Source organism: Lutjanus erythropterus, chromosome 11 (assembly GCF_056507025.1).
Source record: "Lutjanus erythropterus isolate fLutEry1 chromosome 11, fLutEry1.hap2, whole genome shotgun sequence".
Classification (NCBI taxonomy): domain Eukaryota; kingdom Metazoa; phylum Chordata; class Actinopteri; order Lutjaniformes; family Lutjanidae; genus Lutjanus; species Lutjanus erythropterus.
In genome coordinates, this window is record NC_139327.1 from 6,950,017 (window position 1) to 6,972,362 (window position 22,346).

Consider the following 22,346-nt stretch of genomic DNA (forward strand, 5'->3'; position numbering starts at 1 on the left):
GACATAAAAAACAACTTTTTTTTTTTCCAACATGAGGCGAGTAAACTTAAGTGCTTTACATTTGACTGCATGCAGCGTTTATGTCTTTGAATGTTTGCGAGACGAACAGCTCGCAAAATTTTTGTAAAATTTTTTTTTCCTCCATAATTTTACTTTTGATACCATGCAATAGAAGACGTGCAAAAAGATAACACCTAACTCCACAAACACATTTTTGATTGTTAATGGTATGTTATGAATGCTTATAACATGTTATGCTTAGTCCATGCTGGCCTATAGAGACATTTTTGTGAGACAGCAGTACTTAAGCCACAGGTCAAACAAACACACAAGGGATGCATGGAGTGTAAAACAACATGGATCCATAAAAATCACAATCTTTAACTCTTACTCTATGTACCTATGGGATAAAACAATGCACAAAAAAGTTCTTTGTCCTTTGTTTTCTTAAGTAATGTATTTGATTATCTTTTCTTAACTTAAAAGACAGTGTTTGATTGGCACTTGATCAGCACTTCTAAACAAGTTATTGATATCTAACATTTGATCGCACATCTACAATTTCAGAAGCTGCGGAGGTCTAGTTTGGCACAGGTTGTACTATGGAGTCTATTATTACTTTTACTATCTTACCAATACTGTATAGTATTCTATACACCTCGTTTTATGCTCCAGCCTTTTAGAGCATGTTTCTAATCAACAGACCAGACATCTTTTCAACTAAAATATTTTGTATAGTTTACTTATCAAATAGCAGCATTTTCATAACTTACAAAAAGTACATGTAAACCTATTCATTCAAAATCTTAGTAATTTCAAAGGTTCATACAACAGACATAAAACACAAAACAGGACAACATGCTACTATATTGCTTCCAATATTCTTTACATTTTCTTACTGTCAAACTAAATCATCAATGACAGAAATATGGACACCACCGGTTGATGATGAGTCGTCATCATAATGCACAAACAAATCGCGAAGCTAATCTTAATCAGGCTTTAGTTGGCACTCTCATCATCCACACAAATATAACATAGTTTCACATTGTATCGACAACGCTGGACTGCATTTGGACTACAAACTAGAATAGCTACAATAAAGTACATATAGATCATATGACATGACATACTGTATTCCACAGAAATGAATTCTAGTCATTTTTCAGATAAGAGGATATGCATAAAGGATGTCATTGTTTCGGCTTGAGGTCACGAACAAGTTCCCACCTTACTCTCGCTATCTTACGCATTCTGTCCTTACTACGCTGTGTTTAGAGGCTGAAACTCGAGCTCAGTTTGTTCAGCCGACGTGTGAATATTTATTCAACCAAGATTTGCCTTCTCCAGGAAGAAAAAAAAACATTCTCTTCCCTTAAAAAGGCCAAACTAAATCCTACTTGTTCTTCTTATAGAGGGAATTTGATACTTTGAGCTAACGTTGCTGGTTGGTCTTGTGGGTGTCACAGTTTTTGGAGGCAGGTGTTTTCTGTGCATTTTTAGCCTTTGTGAACTCTTAACGGCCTGGGAAAATATTTTCATACCCTTATGACCTGTTTAGTGCATAACTCCCCACCAGCAGCACACACCCAACACACCGCCCATGAGAAGACAAGACAGGAGGAAGGAGAAAGAGGGGGAGAGCACAGTGAAGGAAGAAGCACGGACGGGGAGGGGGTTAGGACACGGGGTAGGAGGAATCTCTTTTTTTACGAGGGGAAGGGGGGTGTGAGAAGAAACAGCAACATGCAGGGGGAATAAAATGTTGAGAGAAAGAGGAAAGTTGATGAAGGGGGCAGAGAGAAATAGTATTTGGCACAATGTAGAGATAGATATAGAGAGCGAAGACGGAGGAGCTCTCTGCAGTCAAGCAGTCCAGTTGCATTGATAAAACATCCCCTTGTTTTTGTGCTTGTATCTTATTATATTATATGCTAAAATCTCGGGCAGTAAAAGGTTATCTTATGCTATGATTTCATTAGTGGCCAGATTGGAGGTATGGATGAGCGTGAAACCTTCCTGACGCGAGGGATTTCATAGGAAGGAAGGCTCACCGTTGCAAAAAATCGCCACGCAGAATGTTCAGACACAAAGAGTTATCACTTTCAAACATGGATCATGAAAATGAAAAGGCTATTTATTAAATTTCCGACCCCAAAAAAACTGGGGCTGGGAGCGGTTCTGATTTTCTTGGACGCTAACGCAGCACCAACCCTCACAGCCGTGCATTCAGGAAGCTGATCATAGAGCTTGGGTTGATGGGGGAAGGGGAGGGGAGGTGGGGACACTTGAAAGATGTCTTTAGAGCTGGAGTGGGGGGTGGGGGGGTGGGGGACGTAATCGGAAAAAAAAAAAATGATGCGGGAATAAATTTGATCCGAAAATGTCGCTAATTTGAAGTGCAGTGCATTGGTAAACAGAAACATCACAAGACGCTGGAGTATAAATGCTCTTGTGGAGATAGATCCCTTCTGCCAGTGTCGGACGGTAGGTCTTGTTGTGTGTTATGTGACATAGATGTGCACATTAAAATATACTCACATCCCAAGCAGGGACAGACACGCTTTACATTGTGTTCTTAATGTCTCACAGTGCAGTCTTCAGAGACCCAGTGTACTCAGGATGAACACCATGGATAGCAGCACAGAAGGAAGCCAAGGTAATCTTCGAGTGCTTTAGACAATTAGCCTCCCTGCATTAGACAAACAATTGCCCATAAAAGACAACGATGCCAAAACATTTCATGTTTTATTACACGCTCCACCCGAAGTTAGTGAGCGTTAACGTGTTTTGGGAACGATAACAGGCTGCCTGGATGAACTGCAGGATTTTTTTTTCCCTTTTTTTTTTTTTTTAAGTCTTGATGCAAATTAGGAAGGATGGCTCACAGAAAAAGTGAGTCCAAACCTTTCTTTTCAAGTGTCATTCTACTTCCCTTTCATTAGCGTACGTCTCTTGACTATTTGGTACCCTTAATGTAAAGGCAATAGTTTCTTTGTTCACAGATATTGGTTCATACAGCTTTTCTTATCAAAATGCTTTTTGTAGTGCTTTGTTCTCTTTGCGAACTGAACTGGTTAGACACTGCTTTCAAGGTAGTCTGAGCTTTAAGAGAATTCTTGGGAGTTACAAATGTGTGCATAAGGCAAAAATATTGTCAGGTAAAATCTAGTAGTATGGCCAATTTTTTTTTTTCCAAGAAAAAGAAAGACCTGCATCGGGAGCGAGAATGAAATATTAAGACTGGATTGAAAATCAATCCTTTTTCATTAGGCGAGAGGGTGGGTCAGATCCAATGGGCTACTAATGGCTGGACGACACATCAGCTTTTTTTTTTTTTTTTTACATCAAGTAAAGAGAATAGTCGCCAGAGATTCTGATTTGATGGTAAAGGAGATATAAACCTAATCCTATAGCACCAAGAACGGGTTCAAGAACAACATATCTTTGTGTGTTTGTAGCTGTGACTGAATATGCAAATATGTTTCAGTGTTTGTGGGTCTGTGGGAGCATTTATCTATGTGTGTTCATGTAAAATATATTTATACATTCCTGTGTGTCTCCTCTATCCTCTCACATTGATTATTTAACCCCTGAACTGTACTTGCAGACAGCAACAGTGAAGTTCAGACTGGGTTTTGAGTTATACATTTCTTTCACTGCAACACAATATTTGATCCCTGTAAATAAAAAATAGCGATAGGCTAATATTGTTTTTACATTCAGATCAACCTGTGAAGAACTCACAGGTTTAAATAATCTATTTGTGTTTGAATGAGACCATGTCAATAAATAAAGGATGAGAATAGAAAATACCCAAATTTAGAAACTTCAATTATGATATGAGCCAGAATTCAACATATGTCAACATAGATGTGATTTCGTTAAAGAAATTATACTCGGATTGCTTCCCCATAGACTGAGATAACCTCAGGTGCTTGTCATAAAACCTCTCCCCTGTTAACAATGCCGTATGCATTGTATACAAAGAGCAAGGTTTGTAAAACAGCTCTATCAGCTGGCTGGAACTTCGTCTGACACGCTCAGCTCGCCGGGAGCTGAGGTTTGCAACTGAAATTAAAACCAACAAAAACCCGAACAGAAAAAGGAAAGTAAAACAGCTATGAGGTTTTGGAGGAGGGTGAAACCCTGCGGCCTCACCCTTGAATCTGCAGCTTGGCAGTGGACCAGTTCAGCTTACTCTGATCACCATCGTCAAAAGGACTCGACACAAACTTTTAAAAAACATCAGGACGTCAGTCCTAAAAACACATTCACATATCACACACACTTATCTTGGTTGTCTCCCCCACCTCCTCCTTTGTGATTCTCTCATTTGATACTGAAATATTGAACAGATATTTGGACGTTTCTTTTTTCTATTCATCGTGACCCTCTCAATTCCCTTCTATCTCTGTCTTCATCCTTTCCTTCTTTTCCTCTTCTTTTTCCTTTTAGCCCACCTTTTGTGGGTTGGTAGCGCGCACGCCCTGCTCGTACGTGATCCGCTGGCTGATCAGATACTGCGCTGCTTGCGTAGCGGCTGGCGACCCTGTTATGGTAACTTTACGGTTCCGAGTACCAGGAATGAACTCTCCCTTTTTGGAGATCTGGATGCGGGCCCCTGTTAGCTCCTGGTACTCTACCAGCGTTTTCCCTCCTTTCCCCAAAATGGCACCGACCAGATTCTCGGGCACAGCGATCTCAACCACGTCCTTGGCCCCATCCGCCAGCTTCTCTGTTGCCAACAGGGAGGAGGCCATCAGTGGGGATGAAGCATTTAGGTAACCATTGGAAGCCCCTGTCGCAGCTGCTAGAGAACCCAGGGAGAAGCCCCCGAGGCCTGTCGCAGGGTGGCCAGCACTGCTGGAGGCATCGCTGGCGTAGGAGGCCAGAAGGTTAGCCGCAGCGGCAGCAGCAGGGTTAGCGCTGGCTGCTACTGCGGCGAGGACCCCGGACGCAGCTGCTGGGTTGAGGCCCAGGCCCAGGGTGTTAGTGTTGTAGCCGTAGCTGGCCAGCGTGTTGAGGGCTGAGGTGATGGCCAGCAAATCATTGCCGGAGAAGCTGGACATGGCGGCGGGGAAGGCGCCCATTCCCGTCAAGCCGGCCTGGCCCAGAAGGCTGGAGGCAGTGGCGGCCGCTGCGGCTGCGTTGGGCAGCACCTCGGCCGTGTTGGCGTAGGGGGAGCCGGTGGGGTTGGAGTTGGCCACCGGGCCCGAGACGTTGGAGTAGCTGATGTTGAGGCAGCTGCTGCTCTGAGGGTCCTCCTGGATCTTCTGCACTATGATCTCCACGGCCTTGCGGTTCTGTTCCGGCTCCCCGCTGATGGTCACCACTCGCTCCTGCAGGTTGATGCCCTCCGGCTTCTGCGAGAGCTGCACCCAAGCCCCTGACTGCTCCATCACTGCCTTCACCGTGGCTCCACCCTTGCCGATGATCAGCCCAGCTGTGCTATTGGGGACGATCAGTTTGGCCTGCGGAGAAACAGAAAAGATTGAAGTAGCAATAAAAGGTAACAAGAGGAAGATTTAAGAGCATAAATGGCTGACAGAAAGAGGGATATCTCTCACTGAGTCAGAGTACTACACCAGCCCCCGCTTTACTCAGCGATTTGTTAATCCCAGGGGTTTAGGCTGCAGCTGCCACACGGCTCTGTCTAGCTATGAAAGACTGTAGGTAAAAATAACCACATACCCTCACATTTTCCTGACCCTACCACACTGTGGGTCATGGCCCAGAGAACAAGTGAGACTGGCAACTAATAAACAAGGTGTCCTGGAAGTGAACTGTTCCTACACATAGTGACCACACACCCTCATGACCCTGCTGACTAGTGTGGCATGGTATACCAAAACTTAAGTATTCGATAATTGTTTCTTATGAAAAACAACCCGGTGTTAGACTTTTGGTACTTGCTGTGGGTCAGCATTGTTGTGTTTGCACTCCCCTCTTACCTCCTTATACATTAGGGTTGGGTATCATTTAGATTTGAATAATTCCAATTCTTAACCATTCTCGATTCCTATGATTTAAGAGGACGAGTCAAAACAGGGCATATGCTGATTTCACTTATTTCACTGATGCTAGAGCTCTTTTTTCTTTATTGTAGAGATAGTGATCATCATTATTTTTAATTAATTATCATTATTTTTATTATTATGTTTAAGGTTATATGAATTAAGCTTTTTTAATGTTCATGGCGTCCTTCTGAGAGCTTCAGTTAGCTATTATATGTTTCAAAATACAAATGTTATATATTGTAGGTGTTTTTAATGTACAGTTGTTACTGTCTGTTACTGTTTGTGATGTGTTTGTTCACAAAATGGTATTTTATGTTGGCAATTATCATTTTTGTGCTGGTTTAGAGACTTTTTTACTGGACACCATGAGTGAGGGGTCTAGTACATTTCAACACTTCAGCTAGAGTTGACAGTTATTACTGAGTTATTACCCTTTAAATTAATGGCAGAGCAAGTTCCCCTAATTCAATGTGATAGTAAATACCATACCAGCAAATATAAATGTGTAACAGTAAGTGCGAGTGAGACGGAACAGCCAGTAAAGAAGGCACACTGACTCCGGCTGTACATTTAGAGAACATAATAGTGTCCGTAATAAAAATAACGCTCCTGATTAAAAAGAAAAATGTGACTGAGTTCCAGGAGCCATGTTTCATTGGAATTGTCCTGCTGGTAAAATCGTGATTTGTAGTTTTGGAAATATTCATAGAATAATACATGGTCACTGTGCAGAGCAGGTCTAAAAGACATTATATATTAACACGGTGGTTCTCAAACTTTTTCTGCCACATCCCTCTTCAAAGGCTGAAAAAGGTTAATGTCCCCCCACCCACTGTAGAACTGCAACGATTAATCAATTATTAATCAACTTTTAAATTAATCATCGACTATTCTGATAATCAATTGATAATTATTTGTTTAGCGTCATTCTTGTTATAAAAATGTCCGTATTCTCTGATTTCAGCCTCTCTGGTTTCTTTACTCCTCTCTAACTAAATATCTTTAAGTTTCTGGACAAAACAAGACATTTGAGGACATCATCTTAGACATTTTTCATCATTTTCTGATATTTTATGGCCCAAACAACTAATTAATTAATCAAGAAGATAATGGACAGCTTCATCAGTAATGAAAAACATTACAGGAAAGGCTTGAAAAACAGGATTTTTCAAGTGTGTTTTTCAAAAATAGGTCCTGTTGTTCCAGTGACAAATTATGACAGGATTAATTAATCAGTTGACAATGAAAGTAATTGTTAGTTGCAACAACAATATGGGAAACAGCTGGCAAAAAAAGGATTTAAAAGTTGAATTTTAGTGAAATAAAGGTCAGCATGACAGCATCAGCAAACTCTTGTTTGTTTTATTTCCCTACATAAATCATATTCATTCAACTTTGTTTCACTTTTTATTTCTCCCCATGTCATCTGCTCCCCCTGCCATGGTTCCACCCCCCAGTCTGGGAACAACTGTATTAATATTTCCCTAATAAATATAAGCATAGATAGTTGTTTGCCCTCATGTGTATGAAATTGAGATGAAGTTGTTCAGATGTCAGTTTAAATGTTTTGTGGGTTTTGCAGCAGCATGCTGTATGTCCAGGGTTATTGTCCCTTGTGGACGTTTGGCTTCAGTTTCAAGTACCGTTTTGGTGTTGAGTATTATGATACTAAACTGGGTATTGAAATATTAAAGTCAAAATGTTGGCACGTAGAGTATCTCACCTGTTTGACGCGGTCGGGGTTGACAGTGGTCTGTGGCTGCAGTATGCTGACCGGCTCGGGTTTCTGGGCGCTCTGGGGCATCTCACGGACTTTCTCCGCAATGAAGTTGTGGACGCCATTGAGGGCTTCGACTGTACCCTGTATCAGACAGACGCGTTCTGTTGTTCCTGCGACGAGAGAGGAGGAAGAGGACAAACAAAGAGTGATCAGTTACTGTAATGTGCTCTGAGTGGGTACTTGGCGAGCAGATTTGAGGGATTTGAAGGGTCTGGACTAAGAAAATCTACATTTATATTAAGATGTCTTGGCAATGAGAAATGTTCCTTGACATTTCACAAAGAGACCCAATTACTTTGCTATTCCCCGCTCCCTCCATTTACACAATCAACAGAGAAACAGCTGAAAGAAAGAACGGTGCTTGGTTAGCGAGCCACAGGGGGGGAGAAGGATTCCTCTTCAATGATGTAACTCTTTCACTGCTGTAATACTGAGCCCGTCCTTGCCGCGCAGCTCTAATAGACTAAACACACACTTGTTCCTCCTCTGGGCTTCTTTCTACACCCACATTGACGACCCAACCGGCATTCCGTTGCCATGGCAAAGGGGCCGAGCCGTGGAAACAGGTGATGCAACAGCGAGTCCTTTATACTAGCTTGCACGATTTTTAAAACACTCTCCCTTTTGTGTTAACCTTTCTGCCTCGCTCTCTTAAACATTTCACTGTTTTTTGGATGAAGTAAATTATTAATACCAACACTCTAATGCCTATTTATGGTTAAATGCATTCTGCCAATGTATTTTAATATAGGAAATAATTAAATTTAGGGTTAGGGTTAGGGTTCAGTTAGGATTAGTCAGATTTTTTTTTTTTTTACAAAAACATGATTTAATCAGCCATAAAAAGGGTTAGCTATACCCTAAGGATCCCTGTCTCTCTTCCTAATTCAAAAAAAGGCAGGAATACTGCTGAAGCACTAGTAAACTTTCTATTTTTTGACAAATTCATTAAATTATATTGCTATCAACCATAACATGAACTCTGCAGCCCTTCTAAATCAAAACGAACTAAGAATTGTTGTTTAAAAATGTGTATTTTTATTAACATTAAGATAACTCTGAGCAACTTCAAAAAATAAAATGGCTACTCACTATGACTATGACATGAATGTAACATCTAATTATCTAATTAATAGCCATGAGTTTGATCTTTTAAAGAATATTTCCAGCATAATTGAAGAGTGAAAATCAAAACCTGCTGTTCTCAAGGATGAGTTAAATATGAAATGTCTCCAAATTTTCCACTGGCATATATCTGAATAAGGTCTTTTAGTGAGGGGGGTAAGTGTCACATATTCACCACTGATTGAGTAAAATGTGTGAAAGGAACAGACCAGCTGAGAAGGTGATCTCCTGTCTGTTTTGCTTCATCTTTGGCATTTCCATCTCTGATTCAGCTGAAATCTAAAATTACAAGACTGCACGATACTCACACATCTGCATCTCTCCTCCGAGCCATTTATCGGCACTGAGGAAACGCTAACATGAATCCAGGGAAATTAGTCAAAGTCAGACCTGATTGGCTTTGTGCCACAGACATGTCTAATAATGGATTTAAACAGTCAATAGGTCAGTCCAAGAATATCAGGGAGAGCAGCAGGAAACTAATTGGCCAAACTGGGGAAAAGAGCATCTGACCTGCATCTGACCTTGTTTTCTTACTTTTCTGGTTAATTTGTTGATAAGAGACATACAGTACTACATAATGCAAATAGGACATTAAAGGACCAGTGAGTAGTATTTAGATGCATATAGCTTGCAGATGGCAAACACCTCATCTCACTTTCTTCTTCCAAGTGCACAGGTGGATATGGTTCAAAAGTTTGCAGTACCAGTACAGATGCCTTGATTTCAATACACTTTTTTTTCTTAAACTCCATAAAAATGAATATTTCACATTACACAATTATACACTTCAAAGGACACTTCACTCAACCAGGATAACTGCAATAAAATACAGGAAGTGATGGAATATCTGTATAGTATAAAACTACACACAAATATAAATAACTGTCAAAAGGAACTGCTTTTGTTCTGTATTAAAATCTATCTGAACTACTTAAGAATCTACTGGAACTACTTTCTTTCTACTAGAAAGAAAGAAAGTAGTTCCTACATGAAACTGCTCAAGACAAGGTCTGTGAATTATCTTGAATAACAGGGTCATGACTTTTGGAAAGAGACACTGGTTTTGAATTGTGAATTGAAATATGCTTCTTTGGTGCTTTGAGTGCCATTTAGTCCCATTATATTAAAGAGAAGGCAAACATCTCTACGGACGATATCTCCAAAACTCTGCAACTCACATCAAAAAAGTCTAGATGGACAAATAGCACTAAAGGCCAGGGGGAAAATATGTATTTTTGGGGTATTTTTGGGGTGCAGCTAGCCAGGTTTGACTGTCAGCTTCAGGTGTTTGATGTTCGCCATCAGAAACACTCTCCGCCTCAGCTCCAAGTAATCCATCTCTGTGGTGACAAGGACAGGATGCACGGGGACTTCACTCTGAGTGGACATTTACGTGAACTGACTCACTAACAAGCTAACAAGTTAGCTGTATGGGCTAGTTACTTACTTATCTGTGTGTGTTAAGTGTAATGTTAGAAAGCCAATCACCAGCATTACAAGATCTTGATAGAACCATGCTGCGTGCTTATTTGCTCACTGACACTGATGAGATTTACGCGGTAGGTATCGAAATTTGGTACCGGATGACAGGACATTTTTCAATACTTAACGCAATTCGGTCGGAGCAGGAAAATGATCAAAGTTCAGTGCCCAGCCCTATCCAAGACTACAGGAGAACCTATGGTGGCTGCAAAAAACGCAAAAGGCCATATCTAGAGCCAGTGTTTGGTTTGTCCATTCTGAGCTACTGTAGAAATGTGGTGCAAGATGGCAGCTGCGTGGAAAAGGACTCATGCCCTCTGTAGGTAAAAGACTCAATCTAAGAAACACAATTCTTATTTTTAGGTGATTATTCTGCCAATAAATTCCTGTAAATCTTACACACTGGACCTTTAATATTTGCTGCTGGAAAGGGTGTCAAACAACTACAAAGAAACATAAAACACCCACAATGAGACGCAAAACCATCCCAAAGACACTCAACAACAGCTACAAAGAGATGCAAAATGACCTCAAAGATGCTCAAAAGCATCTTTGAAAGATGCAAAACAACCACAGAAATGCTCAAAACAACCTTAAAGAGAAACAGAAAGCTCAATATGACCTCATAGATGCTCACAACAACCTCAAAGATGCTCAAAAAAACTGCAAAGAGATGAAAAACAATCCCAAAGACACTTAACAGCAACTACAAAGAGATGCAAAGCAACCACAAAAATGCTTAAAACAACCTCAGAGAGATGCAAAATGACCACAAAGACGCTCAAAATGTCCACAAAGAGCACAAAACAACCACAAAGATGCCTGTAAATTTTAGACAGTGGACCTTTAAATAAAACTGTTGGAGATAAAGGTCCTGCTCATTTGACCCTATTTCTGACTCTAACCTTATTTTTAGTTAAAGTGACCAAAATAAGCCAAAATAGAAATCCTTCTGAGGGACAAACCAGTGGGCTATAAATGAAACTTTGGACACAGCTGGCACCACGTGGTGATACTGTGCTGCACCTGCCTGTCATTCTTGAAGTGACAAAGTGACGGACTGAACCCTGCACGTACAGGCACTTGACCTGTTGTAGATCTTTATGTCGGCACATGCATTCATCATAAAACATTAGTAATGACATTTCAAAATGATAACGGATACAGTTCATTATATTAATCACGTGCATGAAGCTTTCCTGCAGCATCTGCTGTGGTAGACATTTTCAAAAATGTCCAAAATCCAGGGTCAGTTGAAAATGAATCAGAGATAGTAGATAAACAGTGTTATTTTCCTATTAAGCCTATTTCCTGGTGTTTTCTATTAATGGTGTGCCTGCTGGAGGAAATGGTAAAAGGGTATTATGTATATGCAGCCAGGATACAAGCACCAGGCACAAAATATGAAATATGAAGAGGCTGGAACTAATATGTATGCAAAACCTAATTACACTAGAGGTAAACACAAGAAAGTGGGTCTTGCAGACGGTGGTTTCACCTCAGTCTGACTTATTGGACTTTATTTAGACTGAGCAATCTCTTTGCTTGCCCTGTGCTGAAGCAACAAATGAAACTAGGCCATGTTGAGTGACGCAACGTGTCCTTAGAAGACATTCTGCCTTGAGTAATCATTGCTTTTGCTTTACTTTTCCAGCATTCATCGCCGGGTGAGGAGGTCACTCTGCTTTGCTTTCATGCAGCAACCTTTAATGCAACGTCTCTACATCTAGAAATGTCTTCAAGGAGAGACGATGCTGCTTCCAGGTCAGTTTGTCCTAAGACAGAGATCATGATATCCGTAGTGTAAGGGTGTAAACCACAAGTTTCATCACAATATGATATTACATTGATTCTTTGAGAACAACAGGATATTTGCCGATATCACAAAATCTGCCATGATAAGATTTTAAATGATTTGATTCAGGGGTCTGTGATCAATATCAGACAATATCATATGTCCATTTAATACAATCACTTACATTTATGTCATCTCACAAAAAACAACAAAATTGTGATTCAACAGTTTTGGGACTGAACTCCAGTTCCTCTCTAACTCTACTTCCAGATATTTGTGACATAAATATGCCATGGGCATTTTTAAATAAAAGTGCATCTTAAAGATGATGATATAGATCAAAATCACTTTACATTGATAATATTGGATCTCTGAACATTGAATCGATATACAGATAAAGTATCAATGTATCATTACACCCCTAATGTATTGATAGACCAATTAATCAGCTGACTGATTAATATAGCTATGAATTGTTGTAGTGGATGGGGGGAGTCCACACTACAACTATGAAGCCGTGGTCCAGATTCTCCCACCCACTTGAGTTAGAATGATTTTAGAACTATATATATACATATATATATATATATATATACATAAGCTGGGTGAGGAGTGAGCGGAAAACGTCCTGCAGAGCCAGACTCTTTGCACTCTTCACACGCAGTGAATTAGGGAATTAATCTGACCAAACCAGACTTGGTGATTGTTGGAAGAGTGGACAGACTAACAAAGTTTGAATGAAGTGTGTTCTGCGAGGAGCTAATGAGCCAAGTGAGCCAAGAGTTCAGGAAAATGGAGAAACCTGAACTCAGAAGGTGTATGGTTGTATTTTTCTGTTTAAAAAGAAAGATAGGCGTGAGAATGTTGAATTTCTTGACAATTTATGAGTTCATTTTGTTTACTGGATGTAATGTGGTGAATTTGCCGCTTGTGTATCTCCCAGCTGAGACTCAAGAGGACAGGAAGAGGTGGGAGGGGGATGAAGATATCGCCGGTTGACGGGCTGACAGTGGCTACTTCTCTCTAAATATCAGCATCTGCCACTGAAAACCCATTTCAGTCGACCAGTAGATATATGACTACAACGTTTGTCTCAGATGAGACACCATAAAGAGGACATGAAACTAACCGAATGTTACATTCCACCCTTTTCACTTCCCAAATTGCTTGCATCAGCCATTTTGCCTTCTGTCTCTCTTTGAGCCTGACAAATTTCATAATAAAAGCTCTGGGGTTTGAGTTTCAGTAAAAGTTAGCTCGTCCTCTTGTTGGCAGGAGGGCAGAGAAATGTGTCAGTGCCCCTGAGACAACACATCTCAGCCTCCAGCTTCCCCCTGAGACCAGCGACTCTCAGGTCTTCTATCTCGATCCTGTAAGAAAAGTAAGAACGTTTCAATACTTCTTCTGTCTTGTAGCCTGAGCTGATGAGAATCTGCTTCTGCCTTAGCTGGTCCAAACCCTTTGTCTGATTTATTCAGCATGCCACACATAAAGTATCACCCATAATTACTGTCATCACATCAGCAGATTTTTAAAGTAATTATTCACACTACAAATTGAGCTGGAATGTTTTTGTTGGAAATCCCAGTGCTGAATATATTCATCATGTCACGTTGCTGCCATATGGCACGCTTTTCTAAAACGTAAACACTGAAATGTGGGGATCTTTTCTAGCGTGCAATTTATATCCAGTAAATCAGAAACAGTCTCCTGGACAACTTTTACATGACATCACACCCTGACCAGAAGTTCCCAACAATCACTGTTAATGTCTTTGAAAAAAAAAAAAAAGACAGTAAACACACCATGGATATCATAGATTTCTTCTGGCGTTTAGTTCAGACAAATAAAACATTGGTTTGCTTCATGTTCCTGGTCCTGATTATCTGTGAGAGAGACAAGTAATGCTTGTTACCACTAAATTGTAAATGCAGGCAGACACAGGATACTGTGGGACCTTTTGGAATAAGAGATAGCATCATTTAGGACTGATGAAAATACACAAGGGATTTTACTATCAGAAGTGCATTTATTAGACAAAGTGCCTCTTCCAGGGGAGGACTTTGATCAGAACTTAAAGACTGCAATTGTTTGACAAAACACACACTTTTTGGTCAAACACTGTCTTTGTCAAGGTATGAAATGTTAAGGCTTGTGATATCGTCTGTTTTTGTTATTATATCTTAACATGGGTTGAGATTTTGATGGAACAATAACCATCTCAGAAAATATCACTTTCATAGTATAAAGTATTACCCAAATGTTATTATCACTAAAGAAAGCAGAAAGGTTTTTTTGGTTGCTTTATTATCATTTCACAATATTATGTCCTGACAGACATGAAACTTGAAATATTTTTAGAGTAACATGTAGTATATTTACTCTAATAAATCATAAAATGACCATGATGTGTCATGCAGCCATGGGACCCTCCTTTAAAATGTCTTTTCCAGACTGGAATAACTGTTTTGTATGTCCAATTTTTTGCCGTATGAGTAAGTGTCTGTTTATGAGTTGTAAGAAATCATTAATAACCATGTAGAAGAGATAGATGTTTATAATTGTTAAATTGAGCAATATGTTAATGGAGTTTGGCAGGCACTTAACTCATCATCCAGAGTGTGTTATGTCAGAGCAGTGGGCTTTTATTTTCAGAATAACAGGCTTAACTTTACATTGACAGACAACTGACAGGTATAAACAGCTGATCAACTTAAAGTGGAGGACTTGTTGTCACTTGTTATTGTTATATTATGAGGCTGCGTACATCCTGCGCTCCTGCTCCTGCAGCCTGCCTGTCTCTGCCATGTCTGGGTATCAGGCAGTGTGGGGCAACAACTCACTTCAAGCACAGATTGTATATTAAATAGGATTTCAACCTATTTAATATACAGTCTATGGCTCCAACTCGCTATTTGGACTGCTCAGTACCGGAGATAAGCAAATGTACACCATATGATAACCATAAATTTCATACCCACAGTATATTCTGATACCAGTATACCGCTGCAACCCTAACTTCAACAAATGTCATGGAAAGACCAAAACCAACCACGCCATCATTAAAGTCCATCATGCACTATTTTCCGACTTCCCCAGCCTGTCAGGAGCTCTCAGCACTAAGCCCATTGGTTCCCACTAAATCTTTAAAAATTGCTGACACATATACAGTTAACCAATTTCATATAAGGACATTTTTCTGTGTGGTGAATGAAGCTGTACATGCATTTCAGCAAATTCAGCTCCATCTGCTTGATTTTTGATAGTAGTATTGATGGATGCGACGTTTCATGATGGGATGTCCAATATTAATGAGAAACAAACAAACAAACCACAGTGTTTTACTCACTAATGGTGAACTTCTCAAACGTTACATTGACTTTAATGTTCCAGTCACAGTTACTGATGCAAACCAGTGTGCGTCTGATTTCCAGGTCATCAAATTACCAACCATCAACTAACTTACTGACCTGTGATCGGTCAAAGTCTCCCATCATGAGCTACATTTTTTAAAGCCTCAAAACAGCTGCTTAAAGGTTATTATGGAACTTTTGCCCAGTGATGCCAAATGTGAGCTGCCTATCCCAGATTTAACATTTTGTCTACTCCCCTCCATTGCATTGTCAATATTAGTGATTCAAGAACTCTAAGAACTTAAGTCCACTACCTACTACAAACCTTGATATGAATACCATGACCTGGATGACTGAGAATATTCACAGACGCCAAATATTAGTGATACACCTGGTAGAATAAAAAAAATGCAACACAGCTTGCTGTAATTAAAAGCAAATCAGGCATTTTGTTAGCTTGCACACAACAAGCAATTGTGAACAGGCTAAATATGATTGATTTTACTGTGTACGCTAGCATCCCTCAACTAACATCTGCAAAAGAGGCCTACGGAGAAAATGTCTGGCAATATTTCATTCATGGGGAAGAGAAGAGAAGCAGGAAATAGTTCATCTATACCTACTGATCCTCATAACTGCTTCTTCCTCACTTGTTCACTATGTCTGCACCGGCTAGCTATTTTTGGCAGCTAAAAGTGGCTAGCATAACTGCTAATGGTGACAAGTTGGCAGCTATGGTACCTTTATATCAGGGAGATGTTCAATATTTAAAGGGGTATTTCAGTGATTTGACTTCCATAATTACTGGGGACTAACAAGAGACAGATTAAAAAGCAAATTGTCAAAATCTTGGCTGAGACATGCTAACTTTTAGTACATAGTATGGGGTACTATTGTGCACATACACCCTGCGAAATGGTTCACTTGTTAGTAGGGTGACCAGACATCCTGAAACATTCACAGCATTTCTGAATCCTGTTGTTTCTGTCCCGAAAATTAATTGTTATAGATAAACATATGAACATATAAAGTTGTGAAAATACTCTGATCAAATCAGTTATGTAGTTTATAATTCCTGCTATTAGTCCAGTTCATTTTTTAAAAAACGTGTAAGAGTATTACATCTGTTTTTACTTGTTACTGTATTGCAGTAATTAGTCTGTCATAAATAACAAATTGTTGATGCTGTGTGACCAGTTTAAACCAGATGACTGAGAGTGCAGCTGCCACTGCAGGAAGAAACTGTGATTTTAAAAAATCTTTATTAAAAAAAAAAAAAAAAAAAAAAAAAAAAGCTCATTCAGCTAAATGACAATCTTATCTGCTGAGAACATGGCCGTAACACCCCTGTCACCTCTGCCAGGACACTGTGCCTCATATCATCCCCAGAATCTGTAATTAGTCTTCATAATATTAATCACCAAAACAATGTGTTTAATTCAGAATGCTCTAAGAATAATATCTAATATAGCATTCAGATAAAAAAAAAAAAAAAGCTTTAACATCCTCTGGAATCTAGGGAACAAATATAGTCTTGTCTATTTTATTAATTAATCTAATTATATATCTACGTGTGTCTCACACATATGCTTATAGATGTGACATAAGACATCATAAGTTGTTTTAAAAAGCCTTAATAAATACCACTCTGAAGTAAACACATAGTTTTTTACAAGGCTGATGATGGAAGTAGCTAACGTGTGAGGCATCTCGCTTCCTTCTGATCTCTGTTGAGAGTTGCATGCGCAGCACCAATCGTGCAGAATATACAGATCTGGTACTGACATGGATTCAAGCTTTAAAAACGCTGCATCCTATGTTTCCCATAATACAACTCTGTAGTGTCTTTCATTAGACCGTCACTGACTTGTTAATGCTGACAAATGCCCTCCAGTTTGTAATGCAGTCTTTTGGTTAAAAAAAATGTTGTCTCTAATCCCAAGCTCAGATAACTCTGTTGTATCATCCTCTTTGTGACAAGTAAACTGACCTCCACATGTAGAATTGTAGGTGTGCCCCTTTTACCCAAAAAACCTTTGCTAATCACAGAATAAACTGCAGCAGGTTTTTGATTGTTGTATATCACAAATTCTTGAGAGCTGGGACAAATCCTACCAAAAAAACATTCTTAATATCAATTCCAATTTTTTGATGAAAACTTATTCTATGAGGATTTATGTATATGAAATATATGTAATTTATAAAATGTTTTGGTTGGCTTCATTTTTTTTTAATCACATCTTGCTCTGTGCTAGAACAGCCTTGTCCCAAACAAGACTTAACTACTTCAAACAATTTAAAAATGTGTTAAAAGCCTCCAAAATCTAAAACTAACAATAGCTACTGATAACATAGGTATAAAAATGTGCTTTTTTTATGAAACTGCCCTTTAAAGTTGTGTCCAAGATTTCTGTCAACTGCATCAAATTTTTATAAAAATAACATGATTTAATCAGGCATGGAAGGGGTTAGCTGTAGCCTAAGGACCCCTGTCTCACTTCCTGGTTTCAAAAAAGGCGGAATACTGCCCAAGCACTGGTAAACTTTATATTTTCTGACAAGTTCATTAAATAATATTGCTATCAGATGTGTCTCAACCATAACACATCAATTCTGTAGCCGTGCTAAATCAAAGCTAACTAAGAATAATGGTTTAAAAATGTGTATTTTGATTAGCATTAAGAGAACTCTGAGCAACTTTTACAAAAATGTCTGTTCACTACAATTATGCTGTGAAATGAAGAAATGTAACATTTTGTTAACTCTGTAAGATTTTCACAAAAACGTGATTTAATCAGGCACAACAAGGGTTAGCTATAGCCAAAGGACCCCTGTCTCACTTCCTGGTTTCAAAAAATGCAGGAATACTGCTCAAGCACTGGTAAACTTTCTATTTTTGATGTTGACGTCTACATTAAATGAAAAACATAATCACTAGGAGGCTGACCTGCTACAAAGTTTAATAGCCAAGAGTTTGATCTCTTTTTTGAGTAAAAATCAAAACCCCCTAAAATACGGTTTTATCCCAGTTCTCAAGAATGAGTGGTATATCAATGACACATCAATATTTTTTGCAGATCAAGCAAACGCTGTCCAACACAACATCAGCACCATAAAGCAGAACAACACTTGAGAGCAGCTCCTCCAGTGTACAGTGTGGTGCAACAACAACACTTCCTCTTCCACCAGGAAGAGTTGTTGTCCACTGGAGGCACAGACATGAGTCTGGAGAAAGAAACGGCTGCAGTTTTCATTAGTTTGAAATCCCCACCATGATGTCATCCTACACAGAAATAACATCGTCCTATAGGGAGCATTCATGAGTATATCCTGCATATGGAGATACAGTTGAAAACCTTTGCTGTAGTTGCTTTGTCTGCTCCTTTTTGGAGGAAATACCTCAACTTATACTCGATGAAACAGTGGTATTTTCCACTATGAAGTCACATGGTGATTGATATTTTAATGATCAGATAATGGAAAACACACACTCAGTGTTTCTATGACATCACAACAGCCTCATCTGTTCGTGCTGTACAAAGTAACTCAATACATGTACTTGGACGGAGGCCAGCTGCACAAAGCGAAGGGTTCTGAAGTTTTGTTTCTAAGTTTATGTTCAAATCGTGAACTCCCACTCTCTGCAGCTACTTTAATATGCGGATGTGTGTAAGTAGGTGCGAGTAGGTGTGTGTGTGTGTGTACTGTATGTGCTGAATGCACGGCACAAGTGGGTGAATGCATACCGTGCTGCATTTATGGGGGCTCGAGTAATCCAGCCATGCAGTTCAAATGAGTTGAAACCAAAGAATAAAAACACGAAACAGTTGATGTGTTCGGAGACGAGCATGCAAACAACGTTTTAAGAGAAGTATGATGTCATCGTATCTGGCCCGAACTCTCCCAACTACCAGGAACCAAATCTGAGAGAAACAGTGAGCGGGGCGGAGGAAAGAGGAAACTTGGCGTGTGTTGGAGCAGCTTGAGTACAGCTGGGAGAGGGGTCATGTCCACAGAGAGAGATTGAAACAGGCTATTTCTGGGCCTGCCCCCCTGTCCCCTCACTCACATACAATCATGCATCATCCACACCCTTCACTATCTCCGCTCATCCATCTCAGTCCAGCCACAGCAGGGCCCAGTTGTACAGTCCCCATCAGGACCCTTTGAATTCATGGTCTCATGTCTTACACTGACGGATGGGAGACGTGAGGTGGGCGGGAGTCTCAGACTGAGCTATCACACAGAGGATTGCAGAAGAAAATGGCTGCATCGCTTGTTGTCCCTTGATTTCTCTAGTGTGCGATTGTGCTGGAGTTGGAGTGTACTCAGGCTGCCGCAGGATGAGAGATGAGGGCGTGAACTGTGTGTAATGGCATTAGCATGCTGTATTAGCCCAAACTGCAGCTGATTCAACAATGAAGGAAAGTAAACCAGTTGTAGCCAGTGTGTCTACATGTATGAGCAAGTTATTTTTTAATGCCACAGCTGAATTAAATTTAAGGCCATAAAATGAAACAGCAAATGTGAACATACAGGCCTATTCTTCTGAGTAGATGCATGTATTGTCATTTGAACATTTTAAGGCAAAATGACAATAACTAGTTGGGTTAAGGAACTTTTGTCCAAAAGTGTTTATTAGTGTAAAACAATATATCATCCATCCTTGAGCATTGTGACAAATCATGTCCTACCAAAAAAGAATAAATAAATAAAAAAATATTAATACCAACATTCTAATTTCTATTTCAGGTTTTAAACTTACCCTCTGCCAAAATACACCCTTGTCCCAGACAAGAATTCACAACTTAAGACAATTTTAAAATGTGTTAAAAGCCTCCAAAATTCTTCAGAAACAACAACTAACAATACCTACTGATGTCACTGTGCTATTATAATCAGTTTGGTTTTCAAATGGATTTTTTTTTAATGAAAATTTGACACTTAAAAGCTGTGTCCCAGATTTCTGTCAGATTTGTACAAAAACATGACTTAATAAGGAGTGATAATAAAAAAAAAAAGGGTTAGCTATACCCTAAAGACCCCCAGTGTTTCCTCTACATTCATTTAGGAGGGGCGGCCCGCCACTCCTAAATCCTAGCCGCCACTCCTTCAGCCACTCCTTCAAATTTCTTTTTTTTTTTTTAATTTTTTTATTGTTGACGCAAATACACCACCGCCGCATCTCTCCACCTTCAGAACAGACTCCTGTCGGGTACTTGCGAGCACTAAGGTAAACTGCAGATAACTATCTTGCTCAGTATGGAAATATACTTGCACGTGCTCATTTGCATGATGCTAGCGTTGTTTGGGGGGCGCGGTCGTCAAGCACGTCAAGCACCTAGGCGACAGGGCAGAGTCAGAGGAGCGAATTCCCGAATTACATATAAACAATAAAGTAGCGAATTACCGGCCGGAGAAGAGGCAGACGTAAGTTATTAGCTTGAGATAACTCGACATAGATTTTACAAGTTAAACAGGCGTTCACAATATGTTGATGACCAGCTAACGTTACGTAACTTATCGGTAGTTTAAGTTAATTTGGCCCAATGCCAACTCAGTGTCGCTAACGTGAGTAAACTAATTGATAGTATTAGGCTAACGTTAATATTTACACACCATTATGTAACAACTGACTGCATTTTTCAGATGAGTTTATTGAAATATTTCTCTAAGTAGAGAAACGGAACGCCTGCCCCCGCTGCTGAAAAAAATCCTAGAGGAAACACTGACCCCTGTCTCACTTCCTGGTTTACAAAAAGTTGGAATACTGCTCAAGCTCTGGTAAACTTTCTTTGTCTCAACCATAACATGTCAGCTCTGTAGCCCTCCTAAATCAAAGCTAAATAAGAATTATGGTTTTAAAATGTGTATTTTGATTAGCATTAAAAGAACTGTGAGCAACTTTAACAAATAAAATGGCTGCTCACTTGCTGTGAAATAACATAATAACATTTTGTCAACTCTGTAAGATGTCAACTGTGTCCAGTTTTTGCAAAAACATGATTTTATCAGGCATAACAAGGGTTAGCTATACCCTAAGGACCCCTGACTCACTTCATGGTTTCAAAAAATGCGAGAATACTGCTCAAGCACTGATAAGCTTTCTATTTTTGACACTGAAGTCTACATTTAATAAAAAATTAATCACAAAGTGGTCGGCCTGTTACAAGGTTTAATAGCCAAGAGTTTGATCTTTTAAAATATATTTTCCAGCATGACTGAAGATTAAAAATCAAAATACAGTTCTGTCCCAAGTCTGATGATATCAATCACTACAACTGTCCTGCAGCCAGAGTCTGAAAGGCCAAATCAAACTAAAATTCCCAGTTTCTATGCTGAAAATCATTTAGACACCTGTATTATTCTTGTGTCTCTCTGTTTAATAGTCTATACATGGATTTTAATTAAATAGGTAAATGTCATGACGTCTCATTTAGCTTACAGACTGCTATCATAATGAAACAGCTTTTTTTTTCAGCTCATCCTCAGCCCAAATGTTGGTGAAGTTTTTTTAAAAGCTATAAAATGTCACATTTCCGCAGTAAAAACACAAGACATATGTTATATATTTAGTTGAGTTGTGAACTTATATTATCCCAAATGTTTCCTGCTTGACGTGTAGTACTGGCAAGCATTTCAGCATATCAAACTTATCAGCTGCAAGAGTGGCTACAGGTCCTTAAAAAGTCTTTATTGTGTCTTAAATTCACATTTAAAGTTAGAATATGTAACATTTAAGTATTAAAATGTCTAGGAACACGAGACATATGTTAGACATTTTGTTG

The 22,346-nt window shown here is 39.4% G+C and overlaps 1 protein-coding gene across 2 annotated transcripts in view; it reads right to left on the reverse strand.

The window, feature by feature from the left end:
* Positions 1-3,816: 3,816 nt before the first annotated feature.
* The window catches only part of nova1 (NOVA alternative splicing regulator 1), a 35,947-nt gene continuing 17,417 nt past the window's right edge, over positions 3,817-22,346 (reverse strand). For both annotated transcript variants that reach the window (XM_084730618.1, XM_084730619.1), the window contains exons 3-4: positions 7,744-7,910; positions 3,817-5,474 (exon numbers count right to left, since the gene is read on the reverse strand). In XM_084730618.1, coding sequence (XP_084586744.1) covers positions 4,455-5,474; positions 7,744-7,910 — 1,187 coding nt within the window. In that variant the 3' untranslated portion in view covers positions 3,817-4,454. The remainder of the gene's footprint in view (positions 5,475-7,743; positions 7,911-22,346) is intronic.